The sequence below is a fragment of the Trachinotus anak genome, unplaced genomic scaffold, assembly GCF_046630095.1.
Source record: "Trachinotus anak isolate AG129_WGS33_773 ecotype Australia unplaced genomic scaffold, CSIRO_AGI_Tana_v1 ptg000028l, whole genome shotgun sequence".
In the NCBI taxonomy this organism is placed as follows: Eukaryota; Metazoa; Chordata; class Actinopteri; order Carangiformes; family Carangidae; genus Trachinotus; species Trachinotus anak.
Window position 1 is genome coordinate 10,404,748 of NW_027273879.1, and position 22,856 is coordinate 10,427,603.

Genomic DNA, 22,856 nt, shown 5'->3' on the forward strand with positions numbered 1-22,856 from the left:
TGATTACATCACAAATAATACATTTTAGGCCTACTTTACAAATAAAAAAATCTGTCTTGACATATTTATTGATCACTGATGATCCTATCACATAAAATCTTGGTTAGTTTTTTTTTCCAGTAATATGCCACTACTTCACTGTCAACATGGCACTGCCTTGAGGCACTGCGGTTCAAGCTTCCTCTGCAGCCACCATTCTCTCGATAGCAGCCCAGTCTATTTTGCTGAGGCTGCTGCTGGCGGTCTCTGACAGGTTGTCCAGCCAGTCCATCCCTGACACACCCGCTCTGGCACCATCATCCTGCTCATCCAACAGCCTGGCCAAAACCTGAGAAGAGTACAACAATGTATGAAACTAGACATGAAACCACATCATCTATCAACAAATAGGTGTTTTCATTTGTAACATGGAAGTAAGATTACTGTTGCTTTTCAGAAATGAAACATTCCTCTCAGATAAAGGCTAATATGTGATGAAATGTGTGATTCTTACTATGTTAGACTCCGACTCATCTAGATCCAGCAGCCTATGTAGTTCTGAGGCAGGCTCCCAAAGATTCACCTCCTCTCTGTCTTCCGTCTTCATCTGCGCCCTCTGGCTTCCTTTCCCTACAGCAGTCGCTCCGGAAAGATTTTTTTTCAACTGCGTCTTTCTCTGGTATCCGACATGCTGTTCCTCACTCTGGTTGTCTGTGAGTAGTTTTGTGTGGCTTTTTGTGTCAGTAAGCATGCCACGCCTGGTCACCTGAGAGAGACGATCTCTTGGCAGAGAAGTAACTGATAACAAAAAAATCATACAACATAAACAAGTTTTGTCTATTTTCTTTAATGGCATTAAGTGGAAAAACATTTATCAAAGTATATATTTCTTTGCAGGCGACAATCAGTTTAGTTGAATCTCATTACAGTACCTGGTCTATGTAGTCCCAGTCTCCTGCTGTGATCCTCAGAAGGCCGTCCCTGCACCTCAGCAGTCCATGGACGAAGGCGGGGCTGAGTTTGTCCTGACTGGGACTTAAGACTTCCTCTATCATTGGCAGGTGCACTGTGAGCCCTGACAAAAAGATATTACCAAATCTAGATAATTCCAGGTGTTTAGAAAGAACATGCACACAGGCTTGGGTCTGTGCAGATTCTGATTATGTGGAATAATTCATAAATTATTCATGATTAGTTTGAATACTATATCCGAGTACAATTACTGTTTAATGAGACAAGAGCTGGGTCAGATTACTGTCAGATGGTACCTGTGACTGCTGCCAGAAGGTAATGGAGGAACTTCAGGCTGTGAAGACCTGCGTAGGACTGGAGGAGCTGTGGGGAACTCACTGGCCAGAGAACAAGCTTCACGGGTCCTCTGGTTGTATTGCTCCAGAATCATGGACCTATTAAACCAAATGCAAATAGCAGTTACTTTCCTACACAAACATATTTCCTGTACACAAACAGTGCAAGCAGGTACATACTTTTCTTTTTCCTCTCTGGTTCTCCAAATGGTTGCTTGATTTCTGTTTGTTGATTTCTGTAGGAAAAGGAGGAGCAGCAGGTGAATGACAAAGTGGATGTAATGTTAAAAAGCGTAACATACAGTTAAATACAATTTTAATAAAAAAGTAACCATATCTCACCACTTTTCCAGACGCAGTAAAAGGTCTATGCTCCCTTTCCCTCAGGCTTTCTCTGTGTTTTTGATAAACAGCCAGTCTTTCCCTCTGTTTCCTTCTCATCCAGATTCTCAGCTCTCGCCTCTCATCCTCTGGAAGGACACTTCTCTGCGACATCCAGCTACTTTGCTGCTCATCCAGCCTGCTGCGGGTCACATTACTTTTCAGCTCAGCGATACTCATAACTGTTTAAGTAGTCATTTGTTTAGCAGTCACTTTTGGTAGGCACCATACCTGCTATGGTGTGCAGTGTGTGAAGTGGACAAATCCAGGTCAGTTGGGGACAAATATCCTTCCTTTACCAACTCGTCTAAGATTTCTGCTGTATCCAATAGCCCAGTCTGACATAGATTCTCATCTTCCCATCTAGAGATTGAGCAGAGTATTGTGAAACGGGAGATCCATAACTGATAATGGAAGTAACAACATTGACTTCATATTAAATTTAAACTTACACATGAGATATTCCAGATGCTTCACTCAATTGATCTTTCATTTCTGTGGGAGAAACACATTAAACAGATGAAATAGTAACTTTTAACATTATGACTGTACTTTGAAAATAAACATATATCTGACAATAGAAGAATAAAGAGTCCATCTAAAATCACTCTGAAGTCAAACAGTGCAACGGCTGACATGAGGTCTTGAGTTCCTTTGTCACCTGATTTTCTAGTATTGTTAAAAATCAAATACAAAAGCTACTTTATCCCATTTTAGGTGAAAATTTGAAATATTGTGCTTTCTTTTAATTTTCAGTTGCCATTCAGGATTTTTACTTTACCAAACCTGGAAAATGTGAAAGCCTACATTGCTTTAAAACTTAAACACAATTTTTTAAATATAAAATGCAGTAAGTAAGTAGTTTACAGTAGAAAGATTTTTTCAAAAAATGTTTGAACAAATTGCATCGTTACTTGGAGGGGTGCGAAGGTAGGAAGGACCAGCTCTTTGACTGTGAGAAGGAGTGAAATAATGGAAAGAGGGTTTTCTTTCAGGAGTGTGCAAGTCACCCTCCTGATTTTCCTCTTCCTCTTCACAGACATTTGGCTCTGTTAAAATGTCAGATCGTGGTGTCCATGCTGTTACAGACAGAATGACATTAATAGAGGGTTATGGAGGTTTTTTGTTATATGTTACTCTGGATTTCAAGGACCTGCAATTTAATTTAAATACATCACAGTTTTGGCTTTCTATATAGATAATGTGTTTGAAGGCACACCTTCTCGTGGGACAGACAGTCTGACGGTTTTTTTTACTGCCATGGTACTCTTCACATCAGGAGCCAAGATTGGGGTGAGCTTCTCAATGGTGTTCACCAGCTACACAAAGACAAAGTAAGACAAATAACTATCCGTTACATACATAAGTGTGTCAGCCTTAGTGGTCAGTTAGTACACTTAAAAATGTAATAAAAATATAAGCAGAATGAACACAAAAACTAATAACTAATAATAGTACCATCCTGGAGTTGGAAAAGTCCATCTCCAGATGGTCTGCAATGTTCTGTAGTGCAGCCAACTGGGCGTCCAGCTCCGACAGGCGAGAGGAGAACCAGACTGCAGGAGGTGAGGAGGAAGCTCTCTGCATCCTTATGGCTTGACAAATCTCAGAGTCAGATGGATCTCCTGTGTCTTGTGGAGTGATTCTCTCTGGATCTGTATTGGGCTCAATGAGGCTAAGTAATGTAGAATCCTCAGGAATATCTAGAGTACACATCACAACAGATATTCAGAACAAATTTTACCAATAGTGTTGTACTTCACCCCACATCTCATTATTTAAATATAAAGACATAAATGTATAAGACCTTCAAAATAAAGACCTGGTTCAGTGGTGGGGTTCAGGAGATTGTCAGTAATTGTGACTGAAGGTTGTGGATCAGCAGCAGCGACAGCAGCAGCACTCGTAATGACAGAAGTTGCAAGAACATGAAGCTGAGCAGAAGTAGGTGAAGAAGGGCAGATGGGAGGAACATCCTCTGCTCTTGGGCTGAGACACAGTGGTAAATCATGGTGCAGTGCTTTGTCTTCTAGATCCAAGACACTTATGAACTGGCGGCCATGTAGATCCTGAGACGAAGACCAAGAAACACAGAGAAATGTATTATAATATCTGTCAATTAAATTAACCCTTTCCTAGAATGCAAATTTAAAATAGAAAGGCATGAGTCTGCATACAACATATATGAAAATATGGAGTATTGAGACCATGGTCAGTTCATAAAAAAAAAAAATTAAAAAAAAAAACAAGTCAAAAATTCTGTTCCTTATTGAGACATGTTCTAGATTACATGGCAATAATGCTGCAACAAGCACACTTGTGTTTGTTAGATCAAATTCCATTGAAAGGTCAGTTTTATAAAATAATTAATAAATAAATAAATAAAAAAAGCATATTATATTCTACACACTGAACGGTAGGCACAACTAGTGTTTTGTGCTATAGTCATTACACAATTTAACTAAGTGGAATGGTCCATTTAGTCTAAAGGCACCATTCACGGGCCCCAAAAGTTGTACTGCTCTATAAATATTGCTGAGTCCACCTTCATGTCTGGCCTCTTACCAAAATTTTCTCTGGCTTCTTTGGGGTCTCCCTTGTGTCTTGAACAGGATGTTCAATACAGATGTGTAAATTCTGTGCACTTTGTGCTGCATGGAGAAAACACACATACACACAATGTTTAACTCGTCATTATATCCACAAATAAATTAAAAAGCAGTGTGTTCTAGTATGCACAAATTCAGATCAACTTACATTTAGGGCTACTAGTAGTCACAGAGACAGATACAGCTTTATCCGCAAGTGTGGGGGGAGAATCTGAGAGAAAAATAATCATGTTACTTGCTCAGAATCTAGGTTTTAAAAATCACTTAAAACAACCTCCTACATTTTTTATTGAAAATGGGCAGAACAGAGAAATTCAATTTATGTTATTCATTTCTGATTGACCAGAGAACCCATGAACACAACATTTTCGTTCAATTACAAACACACCAACTGTGTGATAACATTTTAACTGCATATAACTATTACAATATGAACACTGTATAGATCCTCACTTACCTGGGTCTGTGTTGGTGAAAGCATCATGGCACTCTGGGGGTCTTTTACATGTGGAAGCAAAGGCATGGAGCTCAGCTGAGGTGGACATGGCCTTGTCCATTAATCTCTGACCAGTCAGCAAAGAGTCAAACGATCCTTGAGGATGAAGTTAATTGAGAAGAAAACTACAGATCAACAGAACTGTAAATAAACCCTTGTAATCTACCCACCTGTCTTATTAGGAACTACATCACACTGTGTATAACAACCATAAGACAAAGTAGCATTGGATAAAAATACAACATAGAACCTTAATTTCATTACTCATTCAAACAAGATTACTTTAATCAACTTTATTTCATTTTGCTATTTTGATTATCTTGAAGCTTAACATGGCATGAAGCTCTAGAGAAACTTCAGTCACCTGCATTTCATCAGAGTGTGATCAGCACTGAGCCATCAAAGAAACTGAGGTCCAGACAATGTGCCATAGCCTCTTCATTCAATCACTGTAAATTTGAAACTGCAAGAATGCAGATCTTGGTATTTGGTATTTGACATTTACCAAGAGGAGGGTTGGCAAAGTCGTATCCAGGGGTGATCTTCTCTGCAACTGTAGGCTCTTCATCTACAGGCTCATCTGTTGGCTGTAGAAATATTGGAGCAAATGATAGTGGAAGAACAATTTAATATTGTGAGTAGTATAGAATACTTCTTACTAAAAGGAATATTGATCAACCTCTTGCGTAGGGATGATGGACTCATTTGGTCTGAATGTGACCTCTGTTTTTCTTGCCCTCCTCTCTATCTCCTCTCTCCTCCTCTGCCTATAAACAACACATAGCCAACACAGTGTGAAACAATCGGCATCACAAAAATTACATCAATAACGTGACTAATAATATATGTGATTGCCTCTTGCTGGAGTTAGCGCTGGGAGAAATGGTAGCTGTTCTAGTGTTTTCAGTAGGTGGGTCTACTCTGAGCAACCGCAGTCGAGCCTCATCAGCGTTCTGCCTCCCGATCGCGGAACTTGTCAACTCTTCCATGGACATGAGACGGGTCATTTGGTGCGAAGATGTTGCAAGGGGCAAAATCTGTTGTAGAGACAGGTATCTGTACATAAATTACAATGCAACTAATTTCAACATCCCCTAATTTGAACATCTTGAAGTAATAGACGGATTGCTTGCCATTTTTGGTCCAGAGTCTATATGTAGAAGCTTGATCAGAGGTGTTTCTGCCATTGGAGCTGCAATGACAGTAGAGGGCCGAGAAGAAGATGGCATGGGTAGTTTAGGGAACGTGATGTTGCTGTGTGAAACAGGCTGATATTGCAGCAGGCGAAGACCCTGCATTGGTGCAGGTGTGTGAGCTGGTAAAGCAGGAGGAAGTAACGAGATCTGCTGCCCGCTGGACCTCTCTGATGTCTGAGTCTGGGGACGAGAGTTCCTGGGAGCTGGATCATGCGGATGATTAAAACTGAGTTGTCTTCTTGGAACTGAGGACCCATTTCTTTTTTCTTCTTCTGCCCTCTTTGAGGCGGCTTGGTGACTGTGTTGAAGCTTGGGCTGATGGGATTCAAGAGTAGCAGGGTTTGCAGTGTGCAGTGTCTGGGGCCCTCGGGATGGAGGATAGTGTGAGGCACTCTGCTGGGGCAAAGGAGGACGCTGGAGCTGAAGTAACTTCAGGCCCAAGACCTGGGGAGCAAGGTCATTTTGTATGCTACCATTAGAAGGCAGCACCACAGGCGCACTGTGAACTGTGTGACTGATGTCAGTAGTGGCCAGGAGCCCCTGGGATGATGGGATTAACCCCCTGCTCTGTCTGAGCTGGATTTCTGGAGACTCTGCCCGGACAGAGAGTGGCTGCATTTCCTAAAGAAAAGAGAAACTATATTTAGCTTGATTTCACTATAATGCAGATATTTACTCAGAAAAACAATATGTCACTGCTTAACCATACATTTGATCAATACCTGATAATTTACACCTGCACCACTGGAAGAGGGATCCCTGGTGATTTGACCCTGACCAACTGCTGGAGAGGTTTTCCCTGAGCTTTGTTCAGCAGCCTGGTCTGCAAACACACATGCAGGGGCCTGACTGAAGTGAGGGTTGTTGGATCCTGAACTTGGCACACTTGCCTGTGTCTGATGTGCCACAGAAATGGCAGTTTGGACAGGACAGGCATTTGGTTGAGGGATGAAATTGGCTACATAAGATGATGGCACATTAGGGTGTGAGGAGTTCATGTTAGACTGAGCCAAAGAAGAGCTCTGCTGGGCAAGTTGCAGGTTGGAAAATGAAGCTCCCAAAACCTCCATCAGGCTCATGTAGTTAATATGCTGCAACAAAGGACAAAAACAAATCAGGTAGGAGTCAATCATTAGAGACAGGTGATTGTGAACTTTTCCATTCAATCAGTTAGTTCTTACCTGAACCAATCTAAATAAGTCTTCACCCAGTCGCTGTCTCATTGGTGGAGTCTGAGTGGATGATGGCTGATTGGGAGCTGTAGAAACAGCAGTGGGTGCACCAGCTGTGGAGCTTTGTGGCTGAAGACTTGGAGGATATACAGGTGTGTCGGGGAGCAGCACTCCAGTTGAATCAGAAAGCTCTGTGTGAGCAGAGGCCTCAGGCTGGACAACAGGAAGAGCTAGAGGCTCTGGGTGTGGAGGAGCTTGTAGACTTCTAAGGATGAAAGAAAAAAAAACTGTGGCTTGAACAATAAAACATTCAAGCATTCATATTTTGGACTGTGGTTCCACCACCAAATTGTTAACGTATAAATAACTCATTTCAGGACATTTTTTATTCTACTTTCATAGTTTATAGTGTTGTGTTGAAGACATACTGTAAATTATAACTATAGAAAGCATTACATAACATGATCATGACTTAAATCTAAAAGAGTTATGTAATACTGAAACAAACTATTACACATTCACATGTGTTCTTCCAAAGTAAATAAGTTAAATAAGCAACATTAAAAACTCACAGAGAGGTGGAAATGGACATATCTTCAGGTTTTTCTGAGACGTCCAGATCTGCAAGCTTTAAACTCTGGAGAGAAAAATAACATTTGTGTTATTTGTGTTTTGACAACTGTGATGATGAATATGAAGAATGGGAATCCTGAATGGTAATATTCACTGTTTCAGGTGTGCAGGTGTTTTCAGATATATCTTCCTGGGATACAGAGGAGGACACCTTGAATCCCTCGCTGTCACTACTTCTGCCTAAAAATATCAAACACATTGATTAATATTCTCTGTCATGAAACCCTGCATACCAGCAACTTTTATGATCAAATATAATTTAGGATCATACCTTCTTTTTCAGGTGTAACATCTAAGTCATCAAGAGACAGTTTTTGTGAACTGGAACATCTCTGCTGCGCTTCAAAAGTCAGTTGATCCTGGACATTAGGAGGAGGTGTCCTGTGACATGTCAGTTCCTCTGGATAATCTGTGAAAGAGCCACTGCAGGGAAACAAATAGTATATAAATACAGTGGATTCTTCATATAGATAAACAGTAAAATGAAAAGAAACAAATTACTGAATCCATAAATACAAAACATAATCAACATTTTAATTTTTTCAGTTACTTTGCTACTCCCATGTATCCGAGTACCGTGATATTTACTGACATAACAATTTGTGCTTCTTGAGCAAAGATTTAAATTGTTAGCATATAAAGTCTCTGATAAACCATTGCACAAGCTGGCTTAATACAAACTGCCAGGTTTGCAGTTTCCATCTGGTCCAGTAACAAGCACTTGCTAATAAAAACATGGGGCACTCACATGGACAGTTCTCCTTGCTGCGCATTGTGATCGAGACCAGTGATGGGAGTGTTGGCTGACCCAGGGTAGCCTGTATCAACACTGCTCTCTCTCTCCACCTTCCTGTACGTCTCAGGTTGCAGCACAGGGGCTACAGTCCATTGTGCTTCTGGAACTTGGATGTGGGCACTGTAGCGGTCTGTCCCGAGTAGAGCAGCGTACCTCCACTCTAGTAAGCTGAGGGAAGTGAGGACAGCAGGCGCTGAGGCTTTGACACGAATCACTACTCCTTCATCATCTGTTCCTCCAACCCCTCCTCCCTTCTCTTTCTTCTTTTTGCCATGATGTCCCAGTAGCACCCTCCTGTCAGCCCAGCGTACCATCCATTCCAGCAGCCTGCCCAGCTCTGGAAACTGAGCCTCTAGTTTTGGGTCCAGGCCCTGCTGCAGTTCAGTCACAGCTTCCACTGAAGTTGAGGAGCCAAATATCAAGCTCTCTGCTGGCTGCCCCATGGGAAAGGCTCTTTGAATGGGGCTAGTTTCAGAGCCAGTGTGGCCTCCTTTCATTCTTTGGGCTAAAGACACACTGCTTTGTTGTCGGAGGCCAAACAAACCTTTTTGCCTGCCAGTTTTCAGCCCAGGAAGAGAGCTGACAGAAAGGCTAGCTCTGGATATGGGGGCTTCACTCCAGATGGAAGACGTTTGTGGTTCAGGTGTCATACCTTGTTTAATAGGCTTGTAGCAGCACCCAGCTCTGAACACTGGAGGGTCATTGCTCCGGTGTTTCCTCCCTGGATGGTGCCCATCTCTTTGCCGGCGGTGAATAGTTGTGAGCACATCAAAAGTGAGAGAATGCAACTCTCTCTCCCTCAGCTGGGAGGAGAAGCCCTTCAATAAAGGAAGTTCGCTGCCCGAGTCCCCTCCACCAGAACTATCCTTCTCTAGCACATAACTGAGGAAGAGCTCCAAGAAGTTTAGATACTCTTCATCTTCCAGCTCAAACTCCCAGGTGCCAACCACTGGTAGGAAGGACTTCTCATTCCCCTTGTCATTGTCTGGGCGAGTCTCTTCCTGAATGACACTTTCAATCTTAACAGCAATCTTCTTTGCATATTCTCTGTCTCTTACTTTTTTTGCTTTTTTGTCCCTGAGAAGAAAAGAAGCAGAGCACAGAATAAGCCACAACATAGATGATAGTAGTGCTAGTAGTGCTACTGTTCTACACTGACTACCTGGTCATGGGTTGGCTATGCTGTTCAGGGGAGATAGCCTCAGATGTATTCTCTGCTGTGTCTCCATCGCTGCACACGGGGGGAAAGCCACAGTCGGTTAAAGTGCTGGTGCTCAGAGTTGTACCCAGCGACAGTTGCCTCAACATTGCCATTCCATGTTTGTTTCCCCTGTCGTCCTCTTCCTCCTCTTTCTCCCACAGATGGAGCTCAGGGGGGGCCAGGTGTCTCCGCAAACGCCCAAGATGTTTTCTCCTCTGTCTGCGTTTGTCTTGAATCAGAACCATCATCAACTCATTCACGTCCTCTTTTTCCCCTTCTACAGACAGAGAACAGACAGAATAACGTAGTGTAACATTGAAAAATACATCGCATATTTTAGTCACAGATCATCATAATCATAATCATAATCATAATAAAAACTTTTATTACTACTACTATTGGTATATCACATTTCAATTTCAAAATATAGTACTAACATATAGATATCAAAAATGGCAGCATATAAAACATAATGTCACACGACAAAATTTTAATTATTTAAAGGCTAAAAATTAGTTTTAAGAAGTGATTGAAAAGAAAGCAGTGACTTGGTAAATGCAAAGGCATAATCTCCTCTATGTAAGGCTAATAAAATATACTAAGAATATATCATGCTAAATCCCTGTTTATGTATTCACTTTAATCACTACACAAAGCTTTGAGGATTTTACACTTGTCAAATTAGCAAACAGTGATCACACAGTGTTATGACCCAGCTCAAAAACTATAATCTAAAAACATAATCACAGTATAACTATCTTTGGGGCTGTCGCAAATAGCCCATTCATTAATGGCCTTGCCATACATTCAATATAGATTCTCATAGTTAAAAAAGAAGAATGAATAATAAAATTTAGCTGTCAAGTAAGTTTAACAAAAGATACAAGTAAAAAAAATATCAGTGCCCAAAAATACTGTATCCTTTAAGTGTTGTATAGCATTCATAGTAACTTGTTAATGAACAGAGGTGTTCATACCAAGGACATTGCATTGCCTCAGTCTCTGCAGCACTGAGTTGTACTTTTCTCTCAGCGGGACTCTGACAGACTCCTCCTCCTCTGGGAAGGCTCGTACCAGAGTGTCTGCCACCTAAGAGGAAGAACAGGCAAGGATGAGAAATGTACTCACTTAAGGTCAGTGTGTTTTACTTTAAGATACACTGCTTATGTAAGAAAAGGTAAGAAAAAGTCATTTCACCAAAGAGACAGGAGGTAGTTCAGACACTAGGCTGAGCAGAATATCCTGGAGAATTTCTTCAGCATTGAGGAAGCGAGAGAAAGACAAAAAACGACAGGCCCAGTGGAGAGCATCAATGCAGCTAGAATTCACTTCTGAATCCACAGGGACCTATGGGACACAAATACACACACATACTCACAGGGCATCAATAGCTGAGTATAATTACAGATATATGTCAAACACAAATATAATACCTGCTCATCTCTAGCATGCTGTCTTGCAGCCTGATACTTCCTGCAGGAAATGGAGAGTTGGTCCCTGACATGCAGCATCCAGCATAAACCACACAACTCCCTGAAACAGACTTGTAGCAGAAATACAGTTAATAGGCACAATCTGAAAACTGGTTATTGATTATGATATCCACATCGCACTTTAAGTGGCATCTTACCAATAGTTTGTATGGTATCAGGGTCCAAGTGACCGTCTTTGTTCGGCCCCCTTCTGAAGAATCCACTGCGGGTGACAAACTTCATCAGGCCCTCTGGGAAAGCCCTCTCTTCTTCAGCAGCTGCTGGATATGAGTACTTCTTCTGGATCTGAAAACAACATCAGATAATTCCACTATTTAAGATGGGATGGCACTTCATAACAAAGTGTAGTCACCATATTTTAAACAAACGTTATGTTTGCACAAGATGAGGTGATATTAACAACAGCATAACAGCTAATCAATTCTACAGGACACAACCAAGCATAATTTGGAGTTTCATCTTTATTAAAATGGAAAAGTCTTGACATTTCATCAGAAACCTTAGAACTATTTCTTTTTGAATGTGTTTTTCACAAAATTGTAAACCAAAACCAGTTGTTCAAAGTAAAATGTAGTTTAAACACATCACCTCTTTCTTTCATGTAGACTGAAAATGTTAGCTATGTTAGTCACAAGTCAATCCTCTTATCAAACCAGATAAAAACCCTGCAGCCCTGTAAAGTACCTTGTGTAGTAGGTGTCTGGCACGGCGCAGATGGGTGATATACCACTGGGCGGCAGGATGGCAGCAACGAGCAGATCTCAGAAGTAAAAGTAATCTTTGGAGAACCCCAGATACCTTGTGACGAGATGCAACTTCTGCAAACTGCCCTATTGTCCCTATCGGGTCCTAAGAATGAGACACACAACATTTAATTATAGGACTTAAATGTAAACATAGGTAAAAGTTGATCTTGTATTTCACATACTTGTGTGTTGGGGGAAGGCTGAGGGCAATAAAGAGGTGGTGAAGGTAGATACAATCCATTAGGCACCAATAGAGGTAGGCAGGAACACAAGTCTTTGGCTTTGTCCAGCAAGGAAGACAAGGGTGAAGACATCACATTCACTCCAGCCATGACTGATGCTTTCAGAATCTCCTGTATGGAAACCCGTAATAAATCCCAGCCTTCTCCTTCCAGGGGATCTGGTAAAAGGAGGCGAGACAAGGCATAGATTAGATAGCGTTTTAAGTGCACTGTGGTCTTCTTACAGTTGTCTGGTCTCACACACACCTGTGAAGCTCTTGTCACCATCCTTGTCTCTGTGCTCCTGGGAGTCAGGCTTATTACCAAGAATACACTCCAACTCAGCCTGAAAAATACTTTCTGCCTCCAAAGCTGTTGGAAGGTGGAGTTCTCGCCTCCTCAGCCTGTCATGAAGATGTCATTGGTAAGCAAATATGGTAAAAGTTTGAAATTAGATTTAATGTATTCTAGCACGAGCAACAGTAACAAAAAACTTGCACCATACACTGATTCTCTGCCTGATTATACTGTATGCTTTTTTTCACACTGACCGAGCAAAGTCAAAGTGTTCAGTGCAATAGCTTGTATAGGCCAGACTCAGAGACACCGCTGTCTTCCAGTCCCCCAAATGGTAAGCCAACCACACGGCCTCAGGAAGCAGACCCCCCAGCAGGAGCAGATCCTGGGCGTAGTCCACTGTCCATACTTCTGACAGATGCTGGCGTCGAACTGCTGAAGCCACCTCCTCTTGGCACAGTGGCACCAAGCGCCCAACATTGGGAGCTGAGCAAAGACATATTACCGAATTATAATTAATGAAGAAAGAATCTTTTTAACTGATAAATACTTTTTGGAAACATACCGTGTGGTAAATGTATGGGAGGCAGGATGGCCACATTGTGAGGGGGCGGGATGTGGAGGGGTTGGTTGGTGAAGTAAGAGGCCATGAATCTCCCCAGGCTCTGAATCACTGCACAGGCTGCATCACTGTGAAGGTCCATTGGGAGCCACGGGCAAGGAAGAGAGTCTACTTCAAGACACAAAGGCAGGGCTAATAACCAAGACATCTTGTTTTCACAGTGAGGTGCACTTGCTTGTTGTATGATCACTGAGAAATAAATACAGACTTATACTGTGCAGCTCTAAAGCTTGACCTTTTAGCCAGTGTGTCATATCTTAATAAGGCATTTAAGTCAGTTATACTGGCAAGGTTGAGATGTTAGCTATTTACAACTTTATTCCATAAGCTGACTCATATGAAAACTCTCTAAAAGACATGGGAGTTAATGAACATGGCTGACCTGTTACACAGGCTGTGTTTTCCTTCTGGTGTCCAGCCCTGTGCAGTATTAGACGGGCCATGTGATCCCCCAACTCCTGGGCTTCCTTTAGACGATACTGGGACAAGAGACTGTACAGGAAAGCCAGACAAATCCGTGCCTCCTGGAAGACGCTACGATCACAACCTAATAAAATAGACAAAGGATTACCATTTCAGACTGAATGTGGACATGCAGTGTACTTTAATTGCAAAACTGAAGCAATGGCTCTTACTTTTGTTACTCTCTTCACAAATTTGTGCCTGCCAAGCATCAGCACTCTCTGAATACAAGCCAAACAGGAAAAGATGTTCACCTAGGGAGAGAAGAGTAAACAACTAAACAACAGCAGTAATTATTCATACATAACTATTCTTTTAATTAATCTGAAATACAGTTAAATTATTCTATTGCAATTTTGTATTTAGTTTATTTAGCTTTGAAGTACCCAATTCTCAATAAACCAGGGCGTATTATAAAAAAGTCACATGGACAAACACGTGGCTCAGTCGACAGAGTTTTGGCACCATGTCATTCCTTGTGATTCAAGCTGGTACAATAACCATAGTTAGATAAACAGTCCATCTGTTTCAGACCTGGATAACTCAGCAGTGCAGGGCCCTCCTCTAGCCTTTCTCCTGTAGCCTGCAGAGCTGTTTGGATCTGTGATAGGATGAAAGACAATTGTTGCTGTTCCTCCTCCCAGCCATCACAGCCTTTAAAGCTTTTCAGTTCTTCCAGATACTGCTGGGTGATCTGGTACACCCACTGCCACACTCCAAACAGTCTGGCCAAAAAAAGAGAACCACCAATCTTGAAATGGTCTGGCAAAGACACTGGCATCAACAACAACAAATAGTTGACTATTTGCTCATAAACACTGACACATACAAAGCCAAAAGAGACAGTCTCTACCTGCTGGATGGTCGCTGAGGAAAAGGTGCCTGATGTAGTGAGCTGAGTGTCTTTTCCTTCTCTTCTTGTAGCAGAGGCACATAGTGTACATCTGAAGGCCAGAGCTGTGGTGGCTGGGAAAGAGATTCTTTTTCTGCAGAGTACCAGACAGTTCTTAGCTGTAGGCTGTAGGTGTGGTCAAGACAATCAGAGACCAGCTGCAAGATATGCAGGCTGGCGGATAAATTTTGAGATGATAGCTGACAGTGACCACTCTGGTAGGATTCAGGGTGAGGGGTCAGCAGGAGGCGTACCAGCCGTTTACTGAACTCTACCACCAGCCCCAGGCAGCATGGCCCATCTGAGTGAGTGCTATCCCAGGGAAGAAAAGATAGAAGGGCTTTGATAAAATGAAGGAGGCAAGCGAAAACTGGGGTATTCTTTTTCCCTGTGTGGACCATGGAGCTGGGGATCAAATGGAGTAAAGCAGCAAATCGCACCACACAGTAGAGGGTATGCTTCAGCAGACGAGCTCTGTGTTCCACAGCATTTCCTAGAGACATGCTGAAAGCCCAGGCCGTTAGCAGCTTACTCTGGATTTTCCTAAATTCACGATGAAGAAGAGAGGTCTTCCTCTCCGTTTCAAAGTCATTTTCATAATCTGGACCAGTAACAAGTCCAGTGTCTGTGTGTGTGTCCTGGGCGTGGATAGTGTCAAACATTGAGGCAAACTCCAAACGACCACCATCCTCCACATGAGAACCAACAGGAGGTCCATCCAAATCAGAGTCGTCCTCAAAGTAAGTCTAGGAAACCACACAATCAAACAGCCATTCAAAGACAGCTAAAATAAGTGAATCAAGTAATTTACACAGCAGCCTTGATTCATTCCAACTCAGTGTAATTACATGCAGAATAGTAGGCTGATAAAACTATAATTTCCTAGCTGACAACATGTGACCAACCTGCACTTTTTCAAGCAGCTCCTTGGTTGCACCCAGAGTCTCCCCCTTGTCTTGCAGGAAAAGTGGCAAAGTGGATCCATTTGTGGCGGCTGAAAAGACAGAGTCTGAGGTTTTGGGCCCACATGTAACAATGGGGTTGAGTGCCTCAAGGCTGTTGTCAAGAGTCAGGCAAGATATGGACTCCAACCATGCCCTCACATGAATCTGAAAATAATGAATGACATATTGTTAAGAATTGTCCTGAATGAAGTACATACAACAGCTGAGGCTGAGTAAGATCTCAATTCACTCTTATAGAAGTCCCTGGTTTTCCACCTGTGATTTATCCAATATGCGGCTGGCCTTCTCAAGATCCCTGCTTGTGTCTTTTAGAAGTGTTTTCAGCAACACGGCAGGAGAAGGCCTATCTAGCACCCTCATGACCGTGGCCATGTAGCCATCAGACACAATGAGATACAACAGCCGTGGATGCCAGGTCACAGAATATCGCTGCCTCAGAACGTCCCGCACAGACAAGCTAGAGCTAGACAGAGAGGCCTCCCCTTTCCCTGCAGACAGTGGTGGCCTGCAAAGAGAAAGTTCAGTTGGTGGAAAAACAGAAAAACTTTTATTATATAGAGCAGATAAGATACAAATTCTGTATAATAAATGCATTTCACACTGAGTTTATACTTTATTCATAGAATGAAAGAATAAGACAAAGGCAATGGCATGACTATCATGCTGAAAAGTGAAAGTGTAGAAAATAATAGAAAAGATGACCACCAATAATATAGAAGATTAGTTCAAACAAATCAATAACTTGTAACAAGGCCTCATACATGAGGAGCAAAATGCTTCAGATGTATACCGGTAAGTGACGAGAGGGTGCAGGGGTAGGAAGTGTGCAGGCCCTAGATCAACATTGCAACCGGAGCTCGTAAGAGTGAGAAGCCCCCCGAGGCGAGCCAGCATCAGAAGGGAACCTCTTTTGAGGACACAAGCCAGGAACAGGCCACTGGGTGACCAGCTCACACTGCCCACCCAATAGGACCTAAAAGAAAATATATGTCAAGTTCTTTTCTAAATAAATCTACACTGAACATCAGTTTACATCTTCAAGATTTGAAAGTAGTTCTAATATCAGATGGCATTCGAGTGATGTAAAACTGAAATTGTTTCCTGTTGTCTTATGTCTTTACAGTGTTTACATAATTGTACACACATTGTTTTGTCTGTTGATATTGTTACAATATTTAGGCAGTCTGACTAAACAGTGTTGACAACCAGGTTAAGCCTCTCATAGGCTGACTACTGCACAACACCAACCACAACATTTGTTCCCATTTTTACTCATGCATACTGTACCTTATGTATTTAGAGGGGATCTCCATCTTTTTACTTCCACATCCTCCAAGGCTACTTGATATTGAGACAAAATTCTGTGTGCTCACAAAGAGGATCTGTGTAGCCTGGTTTCAAAAACAATGCAAATCTTGATTTACATTTTTACAAATGAATAGACCTGGAAAAAGAAACAGATAAAGATGTGAAAAACAGAGATAACAGGGGGTTGGATGCTCACCTTTGGCCGTCTCTGGTTCAGGACGATGGCTAACAGTCGGCCATCTGGGGAAAAGGCTGGCACCAAGGCCCCTCTTGACTTCACTGCTTGGCAGGGGGGAGTGAGACTAGACATGGGGTATGTTTTGGTGGCCCACTGCACACTATATCCAATAGAACTGCAAAGAGAAATGTATAGTTTTTATTACCGCAATATCCAGTGAGAGTCCTGACTGTTACATAAACCTGCTCACTCACCCCACTCTCATATGGCCCTCTTCCCATTGAATTTTCAGACAGGTGATGATTAGGTTCTTTCGAGATGTGAAAACAAGGGCTGATAAGCAGGTATCACCCATAGCCTAAAGAGGTTTGGAGAAAGGTACAATGAGATATAAGGCCTATAGAAAATAAGAAAAGGACCATAGAGTCCATAAAATTGTGCCACTGATTGATACATGTAATCTTATAATGTGTACAGACCTCTTTCTTTACAAATATTGTGTGCTGGGATGCTTCTTTGTCTTGTGAAGAAGGCAGAATGGTATCTTCAAGGGGCTGTATATGTGTCCATTGTCCCTTGACTGTGCCATCTCTTACTCCTGTCAAATCCTTGACATCCATACACTCCCACAGGAAGACTTGCCCTGTTATGGCTACCAGTAGGACACGCATCCCATCTCCTGAAACCTGGAGGGACAACCGTGTGGCATTTCCTGTGAAAACACACATACATCCATGATTTTGAATTTAATGATTCACTGAAATATAAAATATTTAATATAATTAAATATATTCAGAATACAGTTTGTGCAGCTCATGTTATACACAAAGAATCTGAAAATCTTAAAACACCTTTTAAGACCTTAAAAAAACACCCATTCACAATCTGGTGCAATTGAATTATCCAGGATAAAATATGCGAAGTATGCAAGTAAGTACGTCTACATCTCTTGGTTGAATTAACTCTCCCACATCTTTCAAGTGACTGCATATTAAAGTGCATGCTAAAGGGCATACCTTGACCAGAAGTGATTATGGGGACTGCTTCTGTGGCTGCTGCTGTAGTCTTCAACAAATCTTTATCCCTGTTCCACAGAAAGAGCTCTCCTGAGACCAAAAGTCCACAGAGCCACATACCTAAACAGACACACAGACAAGTGTAAACATATTCTCAGAATTGACAGGTGACAAGTGCTTTGCTTTGATGTTACACATTTAACTCGCCATTGTGGGATGAAGCCATGGTCATCACACTGTTGAGCAAAGGATGGAGTTTAGGGGTCCTCTTCTTGGTGCGACCGGACACCATGTTGATCTCACTGATCCGTTTGTCATCTAACAGGAACACAGACTCCTTCTCCTGAGGAGTGACACGACACAGATCCACAGTCATTTCTTCTGACAAAGGATAGATAAGTTTAATGTCACTGGCTAAAATGCTTTTTCCTAACACTTCATTCTCCTCACCTGCCCAAGCCAGCAGAATCGCGGCCATGGTTTCTTCCTTTTGATGCTGGATGACAAAACGACCTCCAACTTTAGCTCCATCTTTAGAAGACCGCATTAGTCCTTCGCCGTGATTATGCATTCAGGAAGGGTTGGTCGAAAATTACAGGATCCCTCTAGATAAACAAAACGACAAATAGGTTAGCGGGCATGTTTATTTGCTGCAAAGTAAACATTAACAACTGGCAGTTTTAAATACGCATTAAAATCGTTATATGTTCACGGCATGGTGCTGTGTTTTTAGCCCGTGTTATTCGTTGGTATATTACCGTTAACTAGCGTTAGCCACCTAGCTAATTTTGTTTACAACGAGAAGCACTACTCCCGAAAATGCCTAACCTGAGTATTTTAAATACACTGGCTATGCTTACGTGTTCTGCTGACATCGGGTGGTTGCGAAAATGTAATATAACTATGGTATTACGTATTATACCATAGCTAATCGTGAAATATTTCGAAACTCCCTCCGGTTCAGTAGCCAGAATTGTTTCCCATGATTCTCTTGGAGGAAGCTTCGAAGCGTTGCCGTAGGAACACAGATGACGTAACTGGTCGACGCCTTGTGGAAAATAGTGGGATATTTATTTTTTACTCTCTCAGTGTTGGAGATTTTACTCATAATCCAGAACCCTCACTATGACAACTTTAACCAAATAGTTATAGTTATTTTATATCATTTCTGGAATTTACAGACTTAGCTTGACATCTTCTTGGGAAGTGTAATTTAAGGCTAGATAGTTATTTAATTCGACCTCTTCACTTGTGACTTTGTGACTTCAGAGGCGCATTGCCTTCAGTAGAGAAAACACATTTTAGAGGTTTTGTCCCATGAGTATGGCTTCTGCAATAATTATGACTCGAAAAGATATTTTACTATGTGACAGGAGTTGGAATTATCAGAGTATTTAGAACTTGCCTGAGAATCATCAGGTTCATATCTCAGTCTCAATCATATTTTAAAGCAAGGAGGAAATGTTTAATCCTTTTCCATAATTTTCTCATAAATGTGAGATCATTATGAGATACTAAGTTATAATTATGAGATAAGGTTTCCATTTTTTATTTTTTATTTTATTTTTTTGTGAATGCCATATGAGTGGTTCTTTAATGCATCCCTGAATAGGTAGTTTTTGTTTGTTGCTTTCTTTGTGTTTATGATTTTTGATTTTGTTATGATTATGATTTTGAATTGGAGCCAGTGTCATACACACACACACACATACACACACAATCATGAGTAGGGGCAAAGAGGTAAAAGGTTTCTGGGCAGAGCCTGACAGCAGAACACTAGGGTAACATGTAGTGTACCACATATTCTTAGATACTGCAGGATACTGTTGTACAAGCATTCTTTTGCCAGCAGATGGCAACATGCTACAAGTACTGAATTTATACCCAGCACAGCAGTGTGTTTGAGTTCACATGAAAGCCAGTTCTGGCTGAAGCAGAAGATATTACCGTGGCAGATATAAGGTGGCATAAGAGGTTTTTGTACTTTGTCTCTCCACAAGGTCAATTTTCTCCAAGGAATCTGCAGGCCTATTAACTATCTGAATGTTTGTGTGCCGTAAGTGGTCTCCTTCACTATTAACATGCTCTGGGTTGTGTGAACCCTTAAGCAATAAGGCCTCTTATTGGCTTGTTACCGAGAGTTATTAGGTTTGCCCCCTGGCCCCTGCTGGTATTTAATTACCCTTGCACTCTCTCCTTTTCATCATGATGGAGATGACGGCAGCTATTGCCAATAGGTGAAAGAGGAGACTTCACCAGACCTTTATTGGTTCATTTGCCTCTGCCTGCCAGGCACAGATGGAGCTCTTTATTACTGTCACTGCCAGGTTCATTCTGGTCTGATGAGGGCTGTCTTAAGAGGGCAAGCTTGACAACAGGAGGTGAAAACAGAATTATTATCAGGATGACAGTAGTTGGCCCTACACAGACTTTGTGCATTCATTATATAAGTGTATCCATTCTTTTGTCAACAGTTTGTTATGTTGACTTCATTGTATGAGACCTCATTATATTATTGTCATGCTTATGAGTCTATCTTTTGAAAAAACCTAACTGGGACTAGGTTTTAGTTGCAACCCTTGGACAAGTCCTCAGCAAGGCTTTTTTTGTATACTAGTGGCCATGTGTATGTATTTTTGTCTGTGTGTCTCTGCATATGTTTGTGTATGTGCGTACAACATATATATGTTCCTCTTGCAATATCAGCCTATTGTTGACATATTCTAGTGCCTGTGCAAGTGTTTATTTACATGATTATAACTTCAGTCCTGACTTTGATTATCATTTATAGAAATGCTTTATCACAGATTGTAACACATAAGACTGAAGGATGTCAGTGAATCATCCCACACCTTTTTACAGCATATCTTAGAAAAACAGTTCAAACATGAAGTAGATTTTCTCCACAAGATAAAGTGGTGATTGTTCAGTTAGGATTCTTTCCTCCTCTCCAACTGAACAATTACTACACGTGGATTTTAGAGATTTTAACATGTCTTTAACCACAAGGGATGGGTATTATGTTTGCATAATAACAGTCCTGTGCTAACAGTGGGCTTTTTCAATAATCTAGTCATTATAACAATATGTGATTAACTAGAGAACTATTTTCCATCAATGTCTTCAGCCTTCAACAGTTAGCATGGTAACGCCATTTGCCATCAGCACGCCTCGTGCATACTGAAAAATGACACTCAGGGAGCTGTCAAAAAACAATTCAATATTCTTTTTCAGTCTCTCGACTGCAAATCTCACTGCGTAGTGTGAGCACGATTGCCTTTCTCAGAAAACAAAAAACATTTGTCTTTGACGGGTTGAGTTTGTAGTGAGAGTAGTCGGTTTCCATCATCACATGTTTACAACATTATTGGAAAGATTTATCAGTGTACGGAGTATTAAGCGCAGCAACTTACTAACTGGAGTCTTATCAACAAGACCTCAGCCAAGAAATCATCCCACACATTATGCACTTATTTGCTTTCTTGTTAAGAATTGGATGATATCTGTTCAAATAAGGCTACAGCCAGCTGCTGTTTAGCTTTTCCCCCTAGTTCCAGTCTTTATACTAAGCTAAGCTAACCGGCTGCTGGCTGCAGTCTTATATTTAACAAACGGATATGAAAGTGGTATCAATTTAATCATGTATCTCTCAACAAGGAAGCAACATTTCCCAAAATGTCTGTTCCTCTAAGAGCTGAGGTGAGTGCAGCTGTGTTAGCTCATCAGACAAAGGCTACATGCTGTGTGGTGGAATTGGGATCAAAAGGCAGATATTTTGACTTGTCATGGTAGGAAAAGCACTGGTGTTAGTTATAACAATAATGATGGCTCTGTTTTATTCAAGCGTGCCTGTAATGCATGACAGTGAGACAAGATAGAATTCAGCCATCATTGATTTTATTATTCACACCTGTAATTTACTTTCTGTGACAAGTCCAAGTGTCTTCAGTGGCAAAAAAAACAAAACTATTTTGTTTGACAGTATCTGCAGAATAGATGCATTGGCTTAGGAAATAAACCTGCACACACACACACACACACACACACACACACACACATCCATATAAATGCACAGGTACATTTACTTCTATAATGCAGTCACCTCATGCTGTGATGCCATTAGACTTACAACATGTACATTTTGGCAGCCACAGGAACTACTATTAGATTTACGCTGGATGATTAGTCATGCATAAACTGTCATTTCCATCTGAATATGCCACACACCTCATGCACTTGAAGGCAACAAGACAGTGGACTATTATATTGATAAATGTGCAAATCTGAAGCGTACCCAACTCGAGAAGCAAAATGTAAAAATGCATTCATGATTTGGACACAGAAACACATACTGTCACATGTTCACTGTCACAACATGATTTAAAAATATTCATATTTTTAGAACTGGATTAACTAGTTTCACATTAAATTACGGTTCTGTCTGTGTTGACTAAACACACGCAAACCACACATTTTTCATTTTGACTTGACTTTTGACACAGTAGGAAAAGCACAGGTATGACTAATGACATTAATGATGGCTCCATTCCATCAAAGAGTCGCAGTGAGCCATGCCAATGAGGCAACAAGCACATTACCGGGATACACAGACTGGGAGACACTGTTGGCTCAGAGAGACTGAGAGATCTGCTGTGAAAATGCCATACTAAATTTTTCTCGGCAACAGATCGTGACAAGCCCCTATCCTGAGATATTTCTAACCTGAGTGACAGGATTTATGGTAAAATTAGTTCTCTGTTTTCTGTCAGGCCACATTAGTCATTTGCAATGGAAAGGTTTTTGTTTGTGATGCTGTAGCATTAAACCTGTTAAACCTGTTTTTACACAGATGGGTTATTTTTAGGAGTTTTTAGGATCAACAAGCC

At 41.3% G+C, this 22,856-nt stretch overlaps 1 protein-coding gene across 1 annotated transcript; it reads right to left on the reverse strand.

Moving 5' to 3' along the window:
• Nucleotides 1-155: 155 nt before the first annotated feature.
• On the reverse strand, nt 156-18,969 carry cplane1 (ciliogenesis and planar polarity effector 1). The gene is made up of 50 exons (XM_071465459.1): nt 18,831-18,969; nt 18,421-18,575; nt 18,178-18,313; nt 17,971-18,090; nt 17,434-17,666; nt 17,209-17,312; nt 16,973-17,129; nt 16,756-16,859; nt 16,259-16,441; nt 15,724-15,973; nt 15,409-15,612; nt 14,465-15,249; nt 14,146-14,336; nt 13,785-13,865; nt 13,532-13,696; nt 13,093-13,257; nt 12,782-13,013; nt 12,498-12,634; nt 12,192-12,409; nt 11,948-12,112; nt 11,401-11,548; nt 11,204-11,313; nt 10,968-11,117; nt 10,748-10,859; nt 9,732-10,047; nt 8,522-9,646; nt 8,045-8,196; nt 7,868-7,953; nt 7,713-7,777; nt 7,150-7,405; nt 6,691-7,059; nt 5,906-6,589; nt 5,628-5,809; nt 5,452-5,539; nt 5,278-5,359; nt 4,734-4,868; nt 4,425-4,487; nt 4,233-4,318; nt 3,490-3,736; nt 3,126-3,370; nt 2,887-2,986; nt 2,582-2,746; nt 2,120-2,162; nt 1,899-2,030; nt 1,629-1,809; nt 1,467-1,522; nt 1,248-1,385; nt 912-1,054; nt 494-777; nt 156-328 (listed from the first exon to the last, which is right to left on the reverse strand). Exons 2-50 carry the CDS (start codon nt 18,499-18,501, stop codon nt 173-175), a joined length of 9,810 nt encoding a protein of 3,269 aa, XP_071321560.1. The 5' UTR covers nt 18,502-18,575; nt 18,831-18,969; the 3' UTR covers nt 156-172.
• Between the last annotated feature and the right edge of the window lie 3,887 nt (nt 18,970-22,856).

Coding starts and splice junctions, on each gene's coding strand:
- cplane1 (XM_071465459.1), bottom strand. CDS start 18,501: ATGGAGCTAAAGTTGGAGGTCGTTTTGTCATCCAGCATCAAAAGGAAG. Junction 15,974..16,258: donor CACCCTCTCGTCACTTACCG/GTATACATCTGA, acceptor TTCTCTTTGCAG/GCCACCACTGTCTGCAGGGA. Junction 5,540..5,627: donor AGCGCTAACTCCAGCAAGAG/GCAATCACATAT, acceptor TGTTGTTTATAG/GCAGAGGAGGAGAGAGGAGA.